The following is a 19219-nucleotide window of genomic DNA, read 5'->3' as shown; positions in this document are numbered from 1 at the left end:
TTGGCGGCGTTGTGCAAGCGTTCAACACCTTTCGAGGTATCCCTCCCCTCCCCCCCCCCCCAAAAAAAAAAAAGAACACCTGTACAACGTCAGAGCATCGAACACCGATACATGCCATAAGAAGAGGCCAAGAGAAAACGCAACGACGTATCCGTAATCGGCGAAAATAAGGAGGGCATACCCTCGGGGCAAAAAGGAGCATTTTTTTTTTCCGAGCCACCGCTCAGGCCGCACCGTAAAACCAACTATTGCCCCTAGCGAATATTACCGCCATATACATGTTTTTCTTCTTCCTTTCTCGTGATCCCCAAATAGCCACAGCAAGCCGTAGTCCTTCATGCACGCAAGAGCATTCGACACTTTTATCATAAGAGGAAGCGCTCGACTGACCCTTTCTGACGAACCCAACTCCAAGTTCACCCGCGGAGACACAATTTGAAAAGCGACTTGGTGTGGCAAACGACCCCTCCAAGTACCGGTCGCTCAAAGCCAGCAGGAATCATTTCACCGGCGCGCTCGAATTCATAAGTCGCATTGCGTAGCCACTCAGGCCCTAGTCCAAAACTAGTCCGAGGAGGCGCTGCCGGGAGCGCGTCCAGTTTCATTTTGTTTTCGCGGATTGACATTCGCGCGCGCTGCGTCAGTCCGCTCCGGCTGGCTGGACGGGATTTACAGCAAGCTGCGGCTCGTTGGAGCGAAATGGATGGACGCAGCGCCGCTGCGTGAAAAAAAAAAAAAAAAAGAAAAGGAGAAAAACGAAAATTGCAACGATGGTACCAGGCAGCCTGTCGCCTCTTATATTTTCTTATGTATTTTGTTTTTCCCGCTGTCTCCCACGGTTGTGGAGTGATCCGGAAAACTTTAACAAGCCGTTCGCCGCTGGCGCCTGTTTCAGTGTTAAGCTGCTAGCTGACCGCTCTTCATCACTAACTTTTTCTCTCTTTTCTTTCTGTATACATACTGTGAAGGAATTTACGTCCTTTGCTCACTTTCCTGTTGTAAAAAACAACTCGCGTTTATTATTTGATTTCTTCATCGTGGCTGTATTGGCACTCTCGAACATTTTCTTCAGAATTGCAGGACAGCACTGCTGAATTCATGCAGCGCTCAAATGTGACCCGACGAAATAATGAGTACAAACACAGAAAAATGCTTTTACTGCCAATTACGCTATGCGAATGCCCGCAGTAGTTACTTGCTGGCTGATCGATAGATTGATCGGACGATTGCTCGATCGTTTGATCGAATAATCAATCAACCAATCAATGAGCTGGCAAGGAAGTTTTCATTACACTAAATAATCATTTCATCTGAACAAGGTAATCGCGTAGAGCCTTAGTTCCCAAGCGGAAGCTGTTTCTTATGTCTACAACCCATAGTCTCATACCTCGATAAACAGTAACGGCGATATCAGTGCAGTTCGTAGTTCATCTGCCGTAATGTTGAGTAACCCAACCCCAGATGCCGGAATGATGACGACGACGACGAAGACCATACAATATCAGCTTTGCCTCAGGGCTCGAGCCAACAATAAGCAGTTGTCGTTTTTTCCAAGAGACCGTCAACTGTGGGAAGTGCTAAAATTAGGAGGCATGCTTGAGTAGCAGTGGTAGTGGAATTATTGGTGCATTGCAATAAAACGCAAACACAAATGGAGCAGCCTCACAACGACATTGACGCACCGGGTGCTGGCAAGGCCATGATGTAGACACTGCGCCGGCGGCGCTGGAAATGATCGTATTGTCATCTGCAAAGTGTTTCAGGCAAATGGCGACGACGCCGTAATAGCGACGACGGAGCCTGTGCGAAAAAAGCACAGGCTGCAGAAACAAATATTTTGTTTTTATTCCTCTCTGCACCTCTGCGGCGTCTCAGAGTTTTTTTGTTTTTTTTTTAAGAAGTAAATAACACTTACGAAGGAGCTATGGAAGTGCCTAATTCTGGTTTGAGAACACAGCGAAAAGTAAATTGTACGTCGCCCCGAATGAGCCGTGAAAGTGCACGACTAAGCCTTACGCACACAACTTCAGCAATATGCAGGTTTTTATTTTATTTATCTTACTTGTTTGTGTGTTTGTTTAAGTGATAGCGTTTCCTTGTGGTATTAATAGTAGGCAGTTATTGCCGCCATACCGCCCTTGTCAGACGGAATTGCACGGCGTCAGGCTTGACCGAAGCCACTAATCCTGTCATAAAGCTGAAGTGTTTCCCCGGCTACCTGGCCCGGCACACGCAGTCTGCGTGCAAATCGGCAGCAAATACCAAATATTATGCATAATAATTAATAGCATAAATGCCGTGCTATGGGTAACTGGATTTTAAAAGATAAGCGAATCAACTACAGGCATCAATTAGTTCATTGCGCAGAAGACTTGTAAGCTGCGTCAAACTCCCGCGTTACGCGAGTCGGGCGGTTTTGCCAATAAAATCCCTGAACAGAAAGCACAGATGCTCTTCAAGAGGGCCACAAGAGATTAGTTTGCCCATTTTACGTATGATTGGGATTACGGTAATGTATAAAGAGCATGATATTAGGTCAATGATACCAAGCGCTTGAGTGGTGAGCTCCGATGGGCAACAGCGACGTTTGGGAAAGGTCACACACACACACACACACACACACACACACACACACACACACACACACACACACACACACACACACACACACACACACACACACACACACACACACACACACACACACACACACACACACACACACACACACACACACACACACACACACACACACACACACGCACGCACACACACACACACACACACGCACACGCACACGCGCACGCACATGCACACACACACACGCACACGCACACGCACACACACGCACACACGCACACACACACGCACACAGACACACACTTAACGTAATAATAAAGGGGTCAGGTCACGCATTTGCACTGCTATTTTTTTAACAAAATCTTGTGCTACTCGCTCTTCCGAAAAGCGCCCGCGTAATAGTCGGCCCAGTCTGTCGGAAATAAGCGCGGGCTCAGTAAGAACAAAAAAAGAACAACAGCAATTTGTGCTTCTAGTGACTGATGATTAACTGGTTTGAGCTGGTGTGGGATAGACGATGACGAGTTAATGAAATTCTTTTTGAGTAATAAATTGATTGATGAATTAAAGAACTAATTTAAAAACAAAAAATTACCGACGATTACGTTACTTCCTAATGCGAAAATTGAGCGCAGCAAATAAGCTGTTTCACCTTTTCGATAGATTGAGGCAAAGAAATCGAGCAACACATGTATGCGCTATCACAAATTTTTTTTTTTTTTCACACGTATTCCTTTAACAAAGACTCCCTTCTCGGCGGCGGCGATGAGCTTCTGCTTCAACCTCGCTTACACCTGGTAGCTGTCGACGGTGGCGATGAGCCTCCGCTTCGGCGGTGCGAACGGCAGGGTCTTCTCGACGGCGGCGATGAGCTTCTGCTTCAGCCTCGCTTGCTGCTCTGGATTCTGGCGGCGACGGCGCTGGGTCTCTGCTCTGGCAGCTCGTTAGTAGCAGCAGCAGCAGCAGCAGCAGCAGCAGCAGCAGCAGCAGCAGCAGCAGCAGCAGCAGCAGCAGCAGCAGCAGCAGCAGCAGACGGAGGACTTCCACCGATCGTCTCGTTCATGGCTCAGAAAGAACTGGCAGATAATTTCGCAGTGGCAAACGGCAGCAGCAATTTCGGCTCGGGTGGTGCACATATACAGATCCGCCGCCACCGATCTGGCTCTCTGATTGCCACCGCACAGGGGTTGCATTGGAGGAGGAGCGAAGAAAGGAATTAAGTTCGAGCCGGCGCTTTGACAACCGGAGACTCGCAGGAAGAGGGGGGAGAGGGCGGCGTGTACACCCAGCGGCAAACGATGGGGGCAGAAGCGTGCGCAGCAAGCGGACAACGCGATAAAGGGAGGAGAGAAGAGATAGCAGCGACTGACTGATGCTGCTTACGCCGATAGTGAGTCAACCCCAGCTGCGGAAATGGTTTCAGGGACAACGCCGCCGATGCCGACGCAAGCAATATGATACCCTCGCTTCCGCAGCGCCAAGAACTAGGTCTAGCCGTGGGAAGGTGGTCACGTATTCGTCGACGTGCCGGGGCCTACGTGAAATAACCGGCGCGTCGGCAACTGAAGAGCACCCTATCCGCCACACAGGAACAGGGGGGGGGGGGGGGGGGGGGGACCCTCCCCTCCTCTTTCTGCATGGCGGCGACGGTGTTCTATGCAGTCACGTTATCTTGACTCTCTAGCGGCGTCAGCGGCATCCAGCGGTATCAGTCGGTCGCTGCTAGCGCTGGGGGGATGAAAGGGGGGCGGAGCTGGTTACGAGGCCGACGCCGACGCGAAACCCAGGAACGGACGCCAAAGAGCTGCGCTCTAAAAAGGTAAAAGAGGAGTTCAAAGGCGTCGGAATGCCCAGAATAAACAGCAATGCTTGATTGTCCTAATTAGAAAATCTAGAGTGTGTATTTAGCAAGTAAATAATTAAAATAATTAAATATGAAAATGCGTTCACAGATGGAAAACTGCCCAGAATCAAAAGCCAATGTTTGCTGATGCAGTGTCGGTGTACAAAAATATTTTAAAAACGTAATAAATTAATTTGAAAATTAAAACAAAAAAAGAAAAACATAAGAACATCGCCCGTGTGTGTGACGCGTTATCGCATTATACACTTAACGGTGGAGCTTAAGTGTCCTCCTAATTTTTATTACAATAATTCCGCCTTGTTTAGACAGCTGGTAGTTGTTTATTTGTACATGCACTCCAGAATCATTATTCTGAGTCACTATAGATATTTTATTCAAGCAATTTATTGTTCTTTGTAATTGTCGGCTTCGCTAATCGCTAGGTGATGGGGGAGGAGGGGGGCACTGATTGGTCCGTGGATAATGTGACGTCATGAGACCACAAACCAAGACCAATTTTCATAACAGCTACCCACTTGGTTGCTCCTGTTATGAGGGTGCGATGATAATCGAACCTAGGACTCCTGAATCCGGAGCCAGACATCCTGTCCTTGATCCACGGAGTCAAGTTCATACGGCTCGATTAAATCGAGCCTTTATGTTCATGTCGGGTGGTCTCCCACATTATGTGGTGGCTGAAGATTGTAGGCTAAGAACTGTACGTGTGTGTGTGTGTGTGTGTGTGTGTGTGTGTGTGTGTGTGTGTGTGTGTGTGTGTGTGTGTGTGTGTGTGTGTGTGTGTGTGTGTGTGTGTGTGTGTGTGTGTGTGTGTGTGTGTGTGTGTGTGTGTGTGTGTGTGTGTGTGTGTGTGTGTGTGTGTGTGTGTGTGTGTGTGTGTGTGTGTGTGTGTGTGTGTGTGTGTGTGTGTGTGTGTGTGTGTGTGTGTGTGTGTGTGTGTGTGTGTGTGTGTGTGTGTGTGTGTGTGTGTGTGTGTGTGTGTGTGTGTGTGTGTGTGTGTGTGTGTGTGTGCGTGTGTGTGTGCGTGTGTGTGTGCGTGCGTGCGTGTGTGTGTGTGCGTGCGTGCGTGTGTGGCGTAATACAGGGACAAAATAAGTAAGTATAGTATACAGGCTAGTAACAATGTGCATGTATAAGAACCAGGATCTTCATGAGCAACCGGCAAATGGGAGCCAATAATTCTGTCGCGTAATGCTCTCAAAAGGCAGAGTTAAATATGCCCTACAAATTTTTGTTTTATTTTGCAGTCAAAATAGCCGTTGTGCACAGGTTTGCAGCTGCACAGCTTCAGCGTCACCTAAATGCAGCAATATGTTATAGACCAATATAAACGTTTTCCTGTAATAAACAAAGTAATCGTCTTGTTTTTTTTTCCCCTGCTAGAACCAGAAAGTGGAAATAAATGGATTACCTCAAAGAAAAGGACACCTGTTGCGACACCAAGCCAATCGTTTTGACTGCCGACCAGGAACGACGCAACAAACGGCGTATACAACAGCGCCAACCCCATCAGCGTACAGAAGTCGAGAAGAAGAATAATGAAAAGAAAAGCAGTGAGAAACGAATTCTGGAAGCGTGAAAGAACAGCACGGTCTGAGATGAGCGAGCGCACGCCGCCGTGTCCGCGTCGCGTTTCCGATACGAGGCGGCGAACTGTAACCGTCCCAGGACGCTACCTCCACCGCACACGCACATAAGACAGTGTGCGAGCGCCAGCACCGTGGCAGTGCTCGCAGGGCCAATTCCTCCTTCGTTCCTTTCTTGTTCTCTTTTCCCCTCGTTCGTGCAGTTCGGTACCAGTCCCCCGGAGCTTCCCAATAGGGAACGAATCAATCTCAATTCCCCGTAGACGTCGGCGCGGCTGGCACCGGGGTTCCAGTCCTACTCCGGTTACGACCAGAGATTTCCGATTTGCGACGGCTGCTCTGGAAGGGGTCCGTGGCGCGGCCTGTGGCGGCCGGGGCGACGCCTGCGAAGGCGCCTCCACCGTGCAACCCCCGGTGTCACTCCCTGTCCTGGTGTGTACATGCTCTTGGAACAGTTTCTTTGTAGTTGCCTTTAAGTTTATCGTTGTTGTCGTACCACTCCTTCGACGTCCCTCTATCGTGGTGTTTTCTTCCACTAAGATCGTGAGGCGCACAGCGCACTGCTGAAGGAGCCAGAGCGCGCCCCTTTCTACGAACAGAAGCTGCATTATTTCGGGCTTCTGGCTTTGACCGCGCATACGTACTTACACGCACACGCGAATAGCCGCATACGACTGCTCGTTCCGCTGGAATCGAATCTACGAGGGCCTGGAACGTGAAGGTTTCTTTCCACTTTGTAAGACTAAATAGCAATAGGAAAAGGGTGGCTGGGAAAAAATTCAGAAGCGAAGGGAGACTCTTGCCTTACAAGTAACGAAATACCAACACATGTGCTCCAACAGGAATTCTTTGAATTTCGACATTAAGCAAACTAATACACTTTCTTTGTTCAAGTTGAAATTAAAAAAAAAAAATTTCTTTACAATTTGTGATTTCTTTATTTATATTTTGTGTCGCAGAATTCTAAGCTTTTTGTACCTTTTTCTGTATTCTGTTTTTGTATCTAAATCTGTCGGCAATTGAGTCTTTACTATGTGTTTCGTTATTTATTTTCAGTGTTATTTCATAAATTTTTTTACAATAATATTATTCTTTATGTTGCCTCTAGAAATCTATTACCATGGGAGGTCCCGTCTCCGGTCTTGTACCATGGGACCTCTCGCTGTATATTCTTGTATGTTTTTTTTTTATTCGAAAATAAAATAAACTTTCAACTTTAACTTAAACTTCAACAGGCCTGGTGTTGGAAAATGCCACGATGCAAAGCCTCTATGATTCCTTCTTTGGTTGGATAAGTGGCAGCACTCGCTTTTGCGTTCCCAGCGTTTCTTGCTGTTTATTTCATACTATTGTAGTCCAGAGTGTCTTAACAGATTTTATGCAAGGCGTTTTCGCATATATATATATATATATATATATATATATATATATATATATATATATATATATATATATATATATATATATATATATATATATATATATATATATATATATATATATATAAAAGAAGAACAATTTCAAAGACGTGATAGAAACAACGCCTTTGAACTCAATTAATTTCTGCTGTTTTCTTTCCCGTTCCTCCCTTTTAGACCGAAGGCATCGCGACTTCTGTTTTCGAATGATGAGGGTCAAAGACAGACGCTTGCGGCCGTCTCAAGAAAATTTCTTTTACTCTAGGTCTTTAGTCTGGATTACTTGGGTGTGTTTCCTGATAGAACTTCAAACATCAAACGCGTCTATATATATATATATATATAGAGAGAGAGAGAGAGAGAGAGACAGAGAGAGAGAGAGAGAGAGGGGGGGGGGGGGGGCTGCTGTCGTGATTTGCAGGTACGTAAACACAGCTGATGGAAACTCCAGACGCGTTTGATGTTTGAAGTTCTATCAGGAAACACACCCAAGTAATCCAGACTAAAGACCTAGAGTAAAAGAAATTTTCTTGAGACGGCCGCAAGCGTCTGTCTTTGACCCTCATCATTCGAAAACAGAAGTCGCGATGCCTTCGGTCTAAAAGGGAGGAACGGGAAAGAAAACAGCAGAAATTAATTGAGTTCAAAGGCATTGTTTCTATCACGTCTTTGAAATTGTTCTTCTTTTAGTAGTTGAGCGGTCAAACGATTTCAAAGTGACCCACATGGCTCTTTTTCTTGGTCATCGTCGAGTGGCACAAAGAAGCATCATCTGCGAACCGTTGAAGATTAATTCCGTAAGCTACGCATAGAGCCGAAAGATAGTACACTGTATATTTGAGCTCCACGTAGTCTTTTTAGTGCAACGCGCCCGTGATGACGCCAGAGCCATAAAGCTATCTTGAATCTTTCGCGCCTTACTACGATTGGCTCGCCAAACGAAGACGTCACAATACATGTGTTCTGGCGTGTTTAATCCAAACTGAAATGCCCTGCGGTATCATCGGACTAATCTGGTTAAATCCTGGTTTTTTGTGCGAAAATATTATTTATGTGGTCAAACCCAACAAAGAATGTTGTTGCTTGCTTATGCCGAGCTCAGATGAAAACTTACCGTCGCAGCGGAGTGGAATCGCTCTCGCGCTCTCAGAAATTGTGTGGATATAGAACACGATAGCTATCGCCGCAGCCGCGCATCCGGTGTGCAGACTGCGACAAAATTTCGCGTTGTGCATCGCGCTTCGGACTCTTTCCCAGCCTTCATCTGCGCGCAAAACCTTTCGCACGTCCTAACAAGTTTACCTGCTCCAAAACCCGACTGTTATTCTTTTTTTTTTTCTTTTTTTTTTTGGAGGGATCGGGGAAGGGGGGGGGGGGGGGGGGAGTGTTACGTGAGTTCCAGTCAAACCTCTGCTCCGGATATTACACGTCGGCATAAGGGTCTCGAGTCGCATATTAGACTGTTTCGTCTTTGTCAGCGTCGGCGCAGTATTCCATGAATGTAAAAATAGCTGCAGTTTAAGCCTGCTAAACCTAGTTATGCGAAGCGAAACCGTAGTTTTACTTGGTCTTGTTTCGGTTCAGCTTAGGCTTAGACATGGGCAGGCATGGTTTTGCAGTATGTTAATTGCCGAGAATATGTAGTCGAGGAAGTCCTCAACTACAAGAAGGAACACGGCATGATTTATCTGTCGACAAACGCCAATGGTCAAGATCACAGGGCACGCGGTAGTACACCAAAGGTGGCACCATGGTTTAAGCTATATAGCCACACTTTGAGCTCTGGTTCGTTGAAGGTCAAGGGGCCTGCCAAGTTAACCTTGGCTGATGCGTGGTCAAAGGTGAACATAATCGCTCTGCTCGTTGAAGGTCAAGTCGCCTGCCAGGTTGACCTTGATTGATACGTGGACAAGGGTCATCATAAAGGTCAAAGGCTAAGTAGCGGTACACTATAGGTGGTATCATGGTTAAGCTATAGTCGCACTGGTCGTTTAAGGTCAAGCGGTCTGCCAGGTTGGCCTTGGCTGATACATGGCGTATTGAAGCTTTCGCTTCAACCCATGGCTGCCATGACTAGCCAATGAAATGGTGATGCTACAGCTACATGACTCCGCACGGCACTCTAGAACAGTCCCGGTAAACGAAGCGTCACGCTCGAAATTGAAGTGATTAAAGGCTGCAGCATGTCTCAAATTATCTAACTTCATAAAGCAAGTAATTTTGCTTAACGAAAAACTTCAGCGTAGGTGGAATTTCAGCACAACTCTGGTTTGTAAGTCAGACATGCTATCGAACAGACTATGGAAGGCGCGCTTGAGCGGTTTGGTAATATTTGTGTATTTATATGTACGACGTGTGGCCTTTCACGTAAAGTGGTATATCTTACGACTGCATACTAATTGACCTGAGGCCGCTATCGCGTCAAACCCTTAAAGTTAAGCGAAGCGATGCACTACATCTCTTTTCGAGGCATTCGTACCTTACTGGCCGTGAGACTGCCGTCCGCCGCACTCTATGCTGCAGAATTTTTGTATCGCATCGGCTTATGTTCTGTGACCACTCGCTGCACACCTGACTTATACTGTTTCAGGAAATGTGTTTGCGAAATCGAACATATAGCTAAAATTCACTCTGCAGACTTGATGCAGGAAGCTAAGCACGACATAATACATAGCATTGACTTATGAACTATTTTCGGTTGACGCGTCATTATTTTCCTCATCCTGTCCTGGAAAAAATAACTCCCTTTCATCGATACAAGAAAAACCAGAATTCCCGTCATATGGCGGGATGAACCGCAGTAGGAGTATAAGGTTATCTTCAAAGTTGTGTTCAACCTAAGGCAAGGAGCGGGTGACATGCACAACTAGACGATGACTCATAGCCGCAATGCACACGTGCCCCCAATACAATCGTTAATATTGCAGCCTCGTCGCCGGTGACCCTCGCCCCTCTTTCTAACGCGAAAATTTTACTACCCCAATTATCGGAAAATTCGTCTGCCGTTGTTGACGCCAACGCTCAATGATAAAAATAAAGTGTGGGAAGACACCATGCACAGTCCTGGTGAAATTGCGCAATAAACACGACACAAAAATAAGAGGGACACGTAGCACGGGACGAGCGCTCGTCCCGTGCTACGTGTCCCTCTTATTTTTGTGTCGTGTTTATTGCGCAATTTCACCATGACTACTGTAGACATTCACCAACTAGCCCGCCAACAGCTCCTGTTAAACCATGCACAGCATATATCCATACATCCATAACCCTCCCCCCAACCATCCCGTTGTCTTCGGTGAGCCATAAGCTCGCACCGAATTACTAAATGACCTCCATGTGGCACCTGATTTCTTTTCTTTAGTATCAGTGACACAACCACTCATTCGACAACGCTCCGTGTTATTTAAAATTCCGCTCCCTATTATTCATGCATCTGTCAGTGAAATTCGAGCCTAGTTTGTGATAGGGATTCGAGCTGACGAAGCATGCCTTAACCAGATCGTCACATAATGCGACCTAGAGTAGCGAGTGCCGTCAGAGCAGGAATATGATTTGAGAAAAGCACGCATAAAGAGTATGCAAGGTTTCACGCGATCGGTCTTTTGGTGGCGTGCAACACTGCAGGATGCGTGGGAAGTAGGCGGAAAGGCGGTGCTTCGCACGAGTGAGTTTTCGCATTCATACACGTAGCAGGTCCTTAGTATCTCTGTTGTTATTTTTTTTTTTGTAACAGGAACAAAGTCGCTAGTTATAAACCTCGGCGATGGTCTAAGCGATATATCTCTTATGTAACGTTTGAATCCATCTATGCTTATGACACTTTTTTGACATGCTTGTTGCAGCTTCAAGCTAACGGCAGTGAGGCTTCTCCTACGAGGTGGTATTACGTGAAGTTCTCTTAAATTATTGGTTTTACTGCGATGCGGCATTTTGGGGCATCGCATAACCTCAACATATAGGCTAAACCACTGCAAAAGTTTGGCAGTAAATTCCCTGCTTATTCCATTATTAAAGCAAGAAACGTAGCCCCGCCGTTCAGTCTTTTGTCCTGGAAATCAAGTTACTAATATATATCATCAATATAGAAACGGTGGCACAATCTTTATCGAAATGGCGGAACTTATAACTCAGATATCTACAGGAGCCCTTTCTCCGTCTTCTTATGTATAGACAAATAATCATTAACGGACTTCAAGTTACGGGATAGTCTGGTCGTGTGATAACTCAGGTTTGAGGAGTTGTTTACCATTCTGTAAGCGTTCTATAGATACCTAAAGAAAGGTTGGTTGGTTTGTGGGGTTTAAAGTCCCAAAGCGACTCAGGCTATGAGAGACCCCGGTTCGAGTTTTGAAGCTATGACACTTTCTTTTCTTTTTTCGTGACCTATGTTCCCCATAAAAAGTTGCCTCACCATTTTGGCAATATTCTGCCTGATATAGCTGACGTTTAACTACTCGCTTCGTGGTTCTTAGCAGTTGGTTAAGTGCAACAGGAGAGTATTTTCTGATCTGGCAAAGATTATTCACGTGTATAAGGGTTCTGTCTCTAAAAAATGGGAACCGTGAATATTGTAAACACTTGTAACCGAGCTCTATGGCACTCCTGCCCCGCCGGGGTGGAGAGGTGGTTAGGGCGCTCGACTATTGTGGACAAGGATGCGGGATAAAATCCCGGTCTCGGCAGCTGCTTTTTGATGGAGGCGAAAAGCAAGGCGCTAGTGTTTTCTTTCCTTTTGTACATACAATAAATAACCACTACAACAAAGGCGCTAGTGTCAGTGCATGGTAAAGAACCCCACGTGGTCAAAATTTCCGGAGCCCTCCCCTACGGCTTCTCTCATAACCTGACGCTATAACCAAACCCAATCTATGGCACTGCTGTCACTCTCTCAACAAGTCAGTGCGTCTTAAAAGCTGTGACTAACTATTATTCCAAACGAGCTTCTAGAAACAATGGAAGGGAACACCAAATACGAAATCACTGTATCATCCTTGCGCTCCACAGCAGCCTGAATCCCCGTTTACACACCATGGCATTTCTGAGCCGTGATGAATTGTCACCTCATGCCTAGTCGCAGAACAATATGACCAGATATTATCGACACGTGCTCTTAAATGAGGTGAGCAGGGCAGCGGCGAGAGAAGCATCAGCTAAATCGAGCCGCGGTTAGGTGGCGGCGCTCGCTCGCACAGTGGTTCCCGACCCGCACAGAGTGCGCATCGATTGGGGACGCGGTAGCTAGCATGTCTCGCACGCACGCACGCACGCACACACATGAGATGGGAGTGGCCTCGTTACGGCGGCAAAAAGAGGGCGCTCTATGTGGCCCTTGTTGCTCGCCATGCACCAAGAGCTTCGGTAATTATTTACGTTTATCGCGCCGGTAATCTTGGGTACTGCTCTTCGGACCGCGACGACCTGCCGCTTCCGCCGCGTGAGAGGGAATGGTTCTCCTTTCTACCCTTACTCCCCACCCCCTTGTTTCTGCGCTTGTTCCTGCTACAGCGCTTACCCCTTCCCTCCGCCGACAATCTATGTCGAGCATTGCACAAGCGACAGCCGATGGCTCTCTTTTCGAAGCATGAAAGCGCCCGACATGGGAGGCGTCATTATAAAGACTATGCACCCATCACTGGATCTCAGTAGAGGAACGTCGGATAGGGAGAGAGACAATAGAAGCGGTGGATATAAGTGCCGCCAAGCAAAGAAAAGAGACAGAGTGTAACGGGGCCTTCGAGTACAGGATGACCGCTCGAACTAATGGGCGGCATTAAAAGCGTTGCGTTAATGTGGCACTTGGCTGGTCAACTTGATCTGAATGGACAGTGCCGTCGCAGTCGGCCGGTTGAGGTCGCGCCACGCGGTAAGGCTAAGTGCCCTCACCAAGCTGTGTAGGCCTCTAAATAGAAAGGCGATTTAGGTGGCTTTTTTTGTTTATTTATTCTCATTATTTATTTATTAAGTGATGTGTTCAACCTTGCTCGTGGCGATTGTGCACCGTGAATATCTCTATCAGCATATTTACCTCGTCACTCATGAGTGTTCATGACACATGCGAACTGCATGGTGTAATCTAACTTATGGAATGCTGTTACATTCCTCTTGTCATGATGCGGCACCTTTGAAACGTTATGTGCTTAACAACTTACTTTTTATGACATTTTTCCTCGCTTCGATAACGCATTTTTTTTTTTTTTTTTTTTTGTCCCGTGTCAGCCAGCAGCCTACCACCGAAGAAGGAGAAGTCGCTGGCTCTCGCTCGAGCTCCGCTCTCGGTTCAAGTGTCGCCGCCGCTTGAGTTGCCGCCCTGCTCTGGATTTCAAGAGACTGGTGTCGGCGCCCTGCACCTTCAGTATGTTCCTGAGGTCGCGACATTATATTCAGCCCATTACTCACACTTTTCTCCAGCTCTTTTATAGCGCAGGGAAGATGAGCGAGAAAAGATAAAAGCAAAATCATTTTACTGTCCAATAAGACACGTATAGTGGACGCACTTGTCCTTGCAATGAATGAAGCGCACTACCGCCTCGTCGCCGGAGCCCATATTCTACAGCAGGCCATTTTACGCCCTTTCTCGTATTATATCAAGAGACACAATTTGTTCAGCGGCACTGTGTGCTACCTAACGCATCACGAAATCTGCTCATTTTCTCCAATCATCAAGCTGCAGTGCAATGAAGCGTCAAAAAAAGCTGATTTTAACAGAACAATAATGCAAATGAGCACGAAATGGAAACTTGCTATCCGACTGCTTTTGTGTTTTATATTGAATAGACCATCAAGACGAATCCGCAGTAAAAACAACGCCTTTTGTAGCGGCAAGCATAAGGCATGATACATGCATATATAGGGTTTCTTTTCGGCCAATTACAAATGTTCTTTTCTGTTTATTTGGAACCGACAACAAATCCAGTATAAAGGCTCACTCGAGTATTGCTGCTAGGCAATGAAGAGTCGAAAGCTTCCGAAATTTTTAAATAGCCATCGAGCACGAAAGAAATCAAATGTTTTTGACGGCGCGATGGACATTTTGGCAGATAAAGCCCCGGGGATGTAGTGCGATGTTTCGATGTAATACAAGCGCATTCTACAACACGGGAACCGCCTTCTCATCTGAGCGTGAGGCAATTACGCAATATACAATTACTCATTTTTCCCTCGTGTCTCCAGCATGAACACTGTTGGGTCAGGAGAAGTGCGTTCAGTATAGTTCAGTCATATGCTTTTGTGCAGAAAGCAGAATATTATTGTATTTCAGCTCCTTTTTTTTTTCTTATTTTTATATTTAAAACAATGAGTACGCGACGATTCGTAAATATGGCCTTGAACGTAAAGGCGATTTTGATTACTAATGCTCCAAGAACGGTGCTCTAGTGGAGCAGACAAAGCAAGCGCCAACCGAAAGAAAAGAGAGCAGCAAGGACAAGAAATTACTGCAATATATTGGCATCTGCTATTTACGGATATATTCCACATTATCGTTATGTTGTCTGAAAACGTCTAGAATCGCATTTACAGGCATGTGATCCGAAATCTATCAGTTGACGCCGTTTAAACCGCCAGAGAAACATCTGTGTACCTGAAAGAACTTGCAACTCACAGAAACTTTTACAACTTCCGCATAACTTTAGATCAGTACCAAAGGTGGTCCAATTTACGATTCGGGAGTACATTCAAAAGAATGGCACTTGCATAGTATATCGCGCTGCATCCTTTTAAGTGCATGTTTCGCTCGGCGGTTGATCGAAGTCTGGACAGCTTTTTTTTTTTTTTTTGACAAACTGCAAATACTGAACATGTTCAGGTACGTCCATGATTATTTAGCGGTATTCAATAAAGTGCTTAACAAGATATTAAAACAATGTCGCTTTTTATTTTCCCCCATTTTTTACCTCTCATAGGAGATCATTCGTTATGTCAAGATTCGTCATCTTGTGACATCATCAAATATTTCACCGCTCAGGCAATTTTGTAACTCCGTTCGAAATTGAAAATTACAAATCGCATACCCTTTCATTCCATCACAATAATAATAATAGTCATCGTTCGCTCCGATACTGATATTCAGGCTTCCAGCTGGCGCTTCCACCTCTCTTCCACTCTTTTTTGTCTACAAAATACACACCCGAAAGGGGAAACCAGATGTGAACGACTTTCATAACACACCGTACCAAATCAGACAACGACGTTTATGTTCACGTATCACCCAGTACTGTCGACCCGACTGCTCAAAATGATAAAAATGAGAAAGTATCGGGCCGTAAGACGAGCCTGGAAAGACAGCTGAAACCGGTGTCGGCGCATGGCAAGAATTTAAAACAAGAAAAAAAAAAAAAAAAACGGAAACGTCTGGACGCGTGCCAGGAAACATCGCGCTGTTCAGCTCAAAGGGGCTGCGCTGTGTCTGCCCCGAGTCCACTCGCAGACTTCGACAGTATCTCATCCTCGTAAACGTATAACGGCACAGCAAACTAAGCGTCAGGAACAGCTGTACGTCCGGATATCTATAACAGTAAACTGCTAGCGAACCTCGACAGGGAGCCATGTGGAGGTGACCTCCAAAAAGGGCCGAGGCGTACAAGTTTTGTGTACGGGCTTGATAGCAACACGCGCTGCAGCTCATGCACCAAGAATAAAAAAAGGGCAATGCAAAACGATGGTAAAAAAAGATGCGTGCATACGAAAACTAACCTCTCCGACGACGCCAGCCGCCACAATGGTGTAATTCTGATGCAGTGAGTCGGGCAGGCTCTCTGAAACAAAACAACGCAAATGCACTTAAGTCATGCATTGACGGTAGGAAGACACTCCGAACTCTGATAGAAAACATGCGTAGCACTATACATATTCTGTAGTAATTGTGGCGGCAAACATGAGCCATGGAGGTAAAAAAAAAAGTTACTGCTCCCCATTTCAAATTCTCTTCTCCTTTCGATACTGTTTCGATATCGTCATCCTTTTTGTCTCAAGTGGTATACACCTCCTTACTTGTAAAAGAACGTTTAATCTCGCATTTATCTCTACTGGCGTCAGTACAGTTGACATAAGGTAGTTCACTGTTTTTTTGAACTTTTTTGCACGTCTGGCAACGAATTGGCAAGAACTTTAACATAAACGAACCGTACGTACCAAAATAATGAGCGTATACACCTGCGAACAGACTCCTGGCGCTTTGGAATTCGAAACTCAAGTTATATGCTCTACGGCCGGCTGCTCAAACTGCTACAGTAACTGAAGGTCGAGCGCCGATCAACGCATAGGCCGACACGCGCTCGACCTTCACTTACTCTCAAGCAAACATCTCGCAGTAAAGCCACAGGGAACCCCTAAAAATGATTCGCTCCTAATTCAAATATCTATGACGCAGCTATCAAGTATCGAAAACGTAGTTCAGAGCGAATAACTATAAGTCCAAAGCAACGCAAGCCCCCACAGCAGCCGCCTTCTGAATATCGCACGGCGTCGCCCCATTCTCTGGCTCTTCCACAGCGGCCGAGCACACAGAGAGCAGGCTGACATTTTTCCGAAGCTACGATCGCATTTCACCGTGAGCTTAGTGGCCGTTTCTTTCCGCCAATTCCCCGCTTCTACGCCGCTCTAATTGCATAATGGAAAACGCCACTGTTTGTCTTCCATTACGAGTAGTTTCACCAGCCACAGCACAGCATGAGCGCCGCTTGTTTGTTGAGCTTTCTATTTCCTCTGATTACGAACCTGCAACGTTGCCACCTCCTCGCGAAAAACGACAGCGAGCAGCGTGTGTCGGGAGGAAGGGAACTGAGGCCTCGGGGTCGGGGAGGGCGCATCAAAGCGGGGGCTCCTGCGAACAGTATCAACGGCTCCAGCCAGGTGAACTCGACGGCGAGAAATGAAAAAGGCAGAGAAAGAGGCCGGCGGATAGGGGCGTTCAGGGCGATGTACACGTGCAACGGCATCTCTGCATGCGAGCGAGCAGGTCGGCAAACGTACCCCTTCCACCTTCGTTGCCCCCTCCCCACAGCGGCGCGCGATAGGAGAGCCACGGCCGAAGAGTTGCCGCTCAGTATAGTATGACGGCCGGAAGGATGCAGCGGCGCGCACAGGAGCGCGAGCGCGCTCCAGCGCAGTTTTCGAACTAGTGCCAGGAACAGATGCGCCGGACCCGGAGAACAAGAGAGAAGGGAGAGAGGAGAAGTAGACGAGAAAAAGGCACCACGCGTCCCGCTGTGACGAGACTCATCTTCTTTTCCCTTTCAGCACATCGACCTCTCTTCCTCACCGTGCCCGCATCGGCCTTTGTTTTCTGCTTCCTTCCCCTCTATACTGCGCGCAAAAGCGTCCTACCCTGTAGCGCTGTTTTCCATTTTGGGGAGCCTCCAGTACGCAGGTGCATGTTCCGGTTCGCGTCTTCGATGGCCCGTGAAAACAGTGCGGAGGCAACGTCGCCTGTACCGTCTTTTGCTTTCTTCTCTCTATTTCTAATCTATTTTTGTTTTTTGTTTTTTCGAAGCACTGGAGCTAGGGCTGCTCTACATTCTTGTTGAAAGGGTTCTGTTAATAGGCCTATCTGAAATCGGGACAAGTTGCAGCCCTATTGTAATTCCTGGACGGGGACAGAGCCCCGGTAAGGTACAACCGGGACAGCGTTTGGGCCAGTTGGTTAAGCATGTTTAGGTATCGAAAGTGCTCCAAAAGAACGAATGCTCAGGAGAGAAGGACACACTATTCGCTTTTGTATTCCTGTCTTCTTCTGTCCTCACCCTTTTATGGCGCTTTCACCATCCTAAGGTAAATTATTTCCGCTTTTACAGTGGTTTTTTTCGCCTAACTCGCTCCAATGCTAACTTGAGACCAAGACTTTGTAAGCAGGCGGCAGTATCGGCAAAATAAAATTTGAAGGTAATTTGAGAGATAGTGAGCTGTGCGGTCATATTGTTGATTTATCTTGTTCGAGCACGGGAGTTACCGGGCTAAAAAAAAAAAACAAGCAAGTTTTGTAACAAATATCAGTTCGTCGCAACGGCCGTCGCCTATCTGGAAGTTCCGGCATGCGACCGGACCGCTACTTTTGCGACTTGAGGTGGTTGTGATGATTACAAAAGCTACCATTGCAATGAAAGCACAACTCACGACGTTCTGAACATTGCTGAGACAATGCTAAAAAAAAAGTTAATCTCTCGCAACATCGGGTTATTACAAGCCCGTTATGTGGAATTCGAGAGGCCGGACATAATTCTTAAACGTGCCCGTCTGCCCATAATCTCTTGCCGGTAATAATGTCTGGCTCCTCTCGGATTAACATCACAACATACTTTTAGCAGTTTCCTCATCGTTGCCTGTTGCTCCCACTCATCGCTGTAGAGGAGACTGGATGTGGTCTGACTGAACATGTTATGAATGCAGTACGTAAGTATATATGTGACGTTGCCATGAGATAGTGAGTATCGTGAGCAAACAGTAGCAACATCTGAAGACCACGCACACAGAGATAAATGTGAAAAAATTCGGACATTTTGACGACTAGTGATGAAAAGCGGAAGCCTGAGTGCTGCATTCTGCTACGTGATTTACCGGGTGCACGGCATTAATTAGTATGTATTTCATTAATTACGCAACTATCACTGATTAGTAGTTATTTCATCAGTCATTATTTAGTAATAGTTCAATTAGACCGTGATTAATTAGTCATTAATTAGTAAGTGGTTATTGATAGCCATATGGCCGTTCAGGGCGACATTATTTTTAATTAATTAATAATTATTTACGCAATTGTCACTAACTATAATTATTTAATA

At 46.3% G+C, this 19219-nt stretch overlaps 1 protein-coding gene across 1 annotated transcript in view; it reads right to left on the bottom strand.

Annotated features, from left to right (window-relative positions):
* Nucleotides 1-19219, bottom strand: part of IA-2 (tyrosine phosphatase IA-2) — a 419415-nt gene that overhangs the window by 278773 nt on the left and 121423 nt on the right. The window contains exon 13 of the mRNA XM_084592103.1: nucleotides 16137-16198. Within this exon, the coding sequence (XP_084448229.1) occupies nucleotides 16137-16198 (62 nt within the window). The remainder of the gene's footprint in view (nucleotides 1-16136; nucleotides 16199-19219) is intronic.

This window comes from Amblyomma maculatum, chromosome 2 (assembly GCF_055883805.1).
Source record: "Amblyomma maculatum isolate TAMU_Amacu chromosome 2, ASM5588380v1, whole genome shotgun sequence".
Taxonomy (NCBI): domain Eukaryota; kingdom Metazoa; phylum Arthropoda; class Arachnida; order Ixodida; family Ixodidae; genus Amblyomma; species Amblyomma maculatum.
Note: the sequence above shows the minus strand (reverse complement) of the source record. Positions and strands in the feature narration are given on the sequence as shown.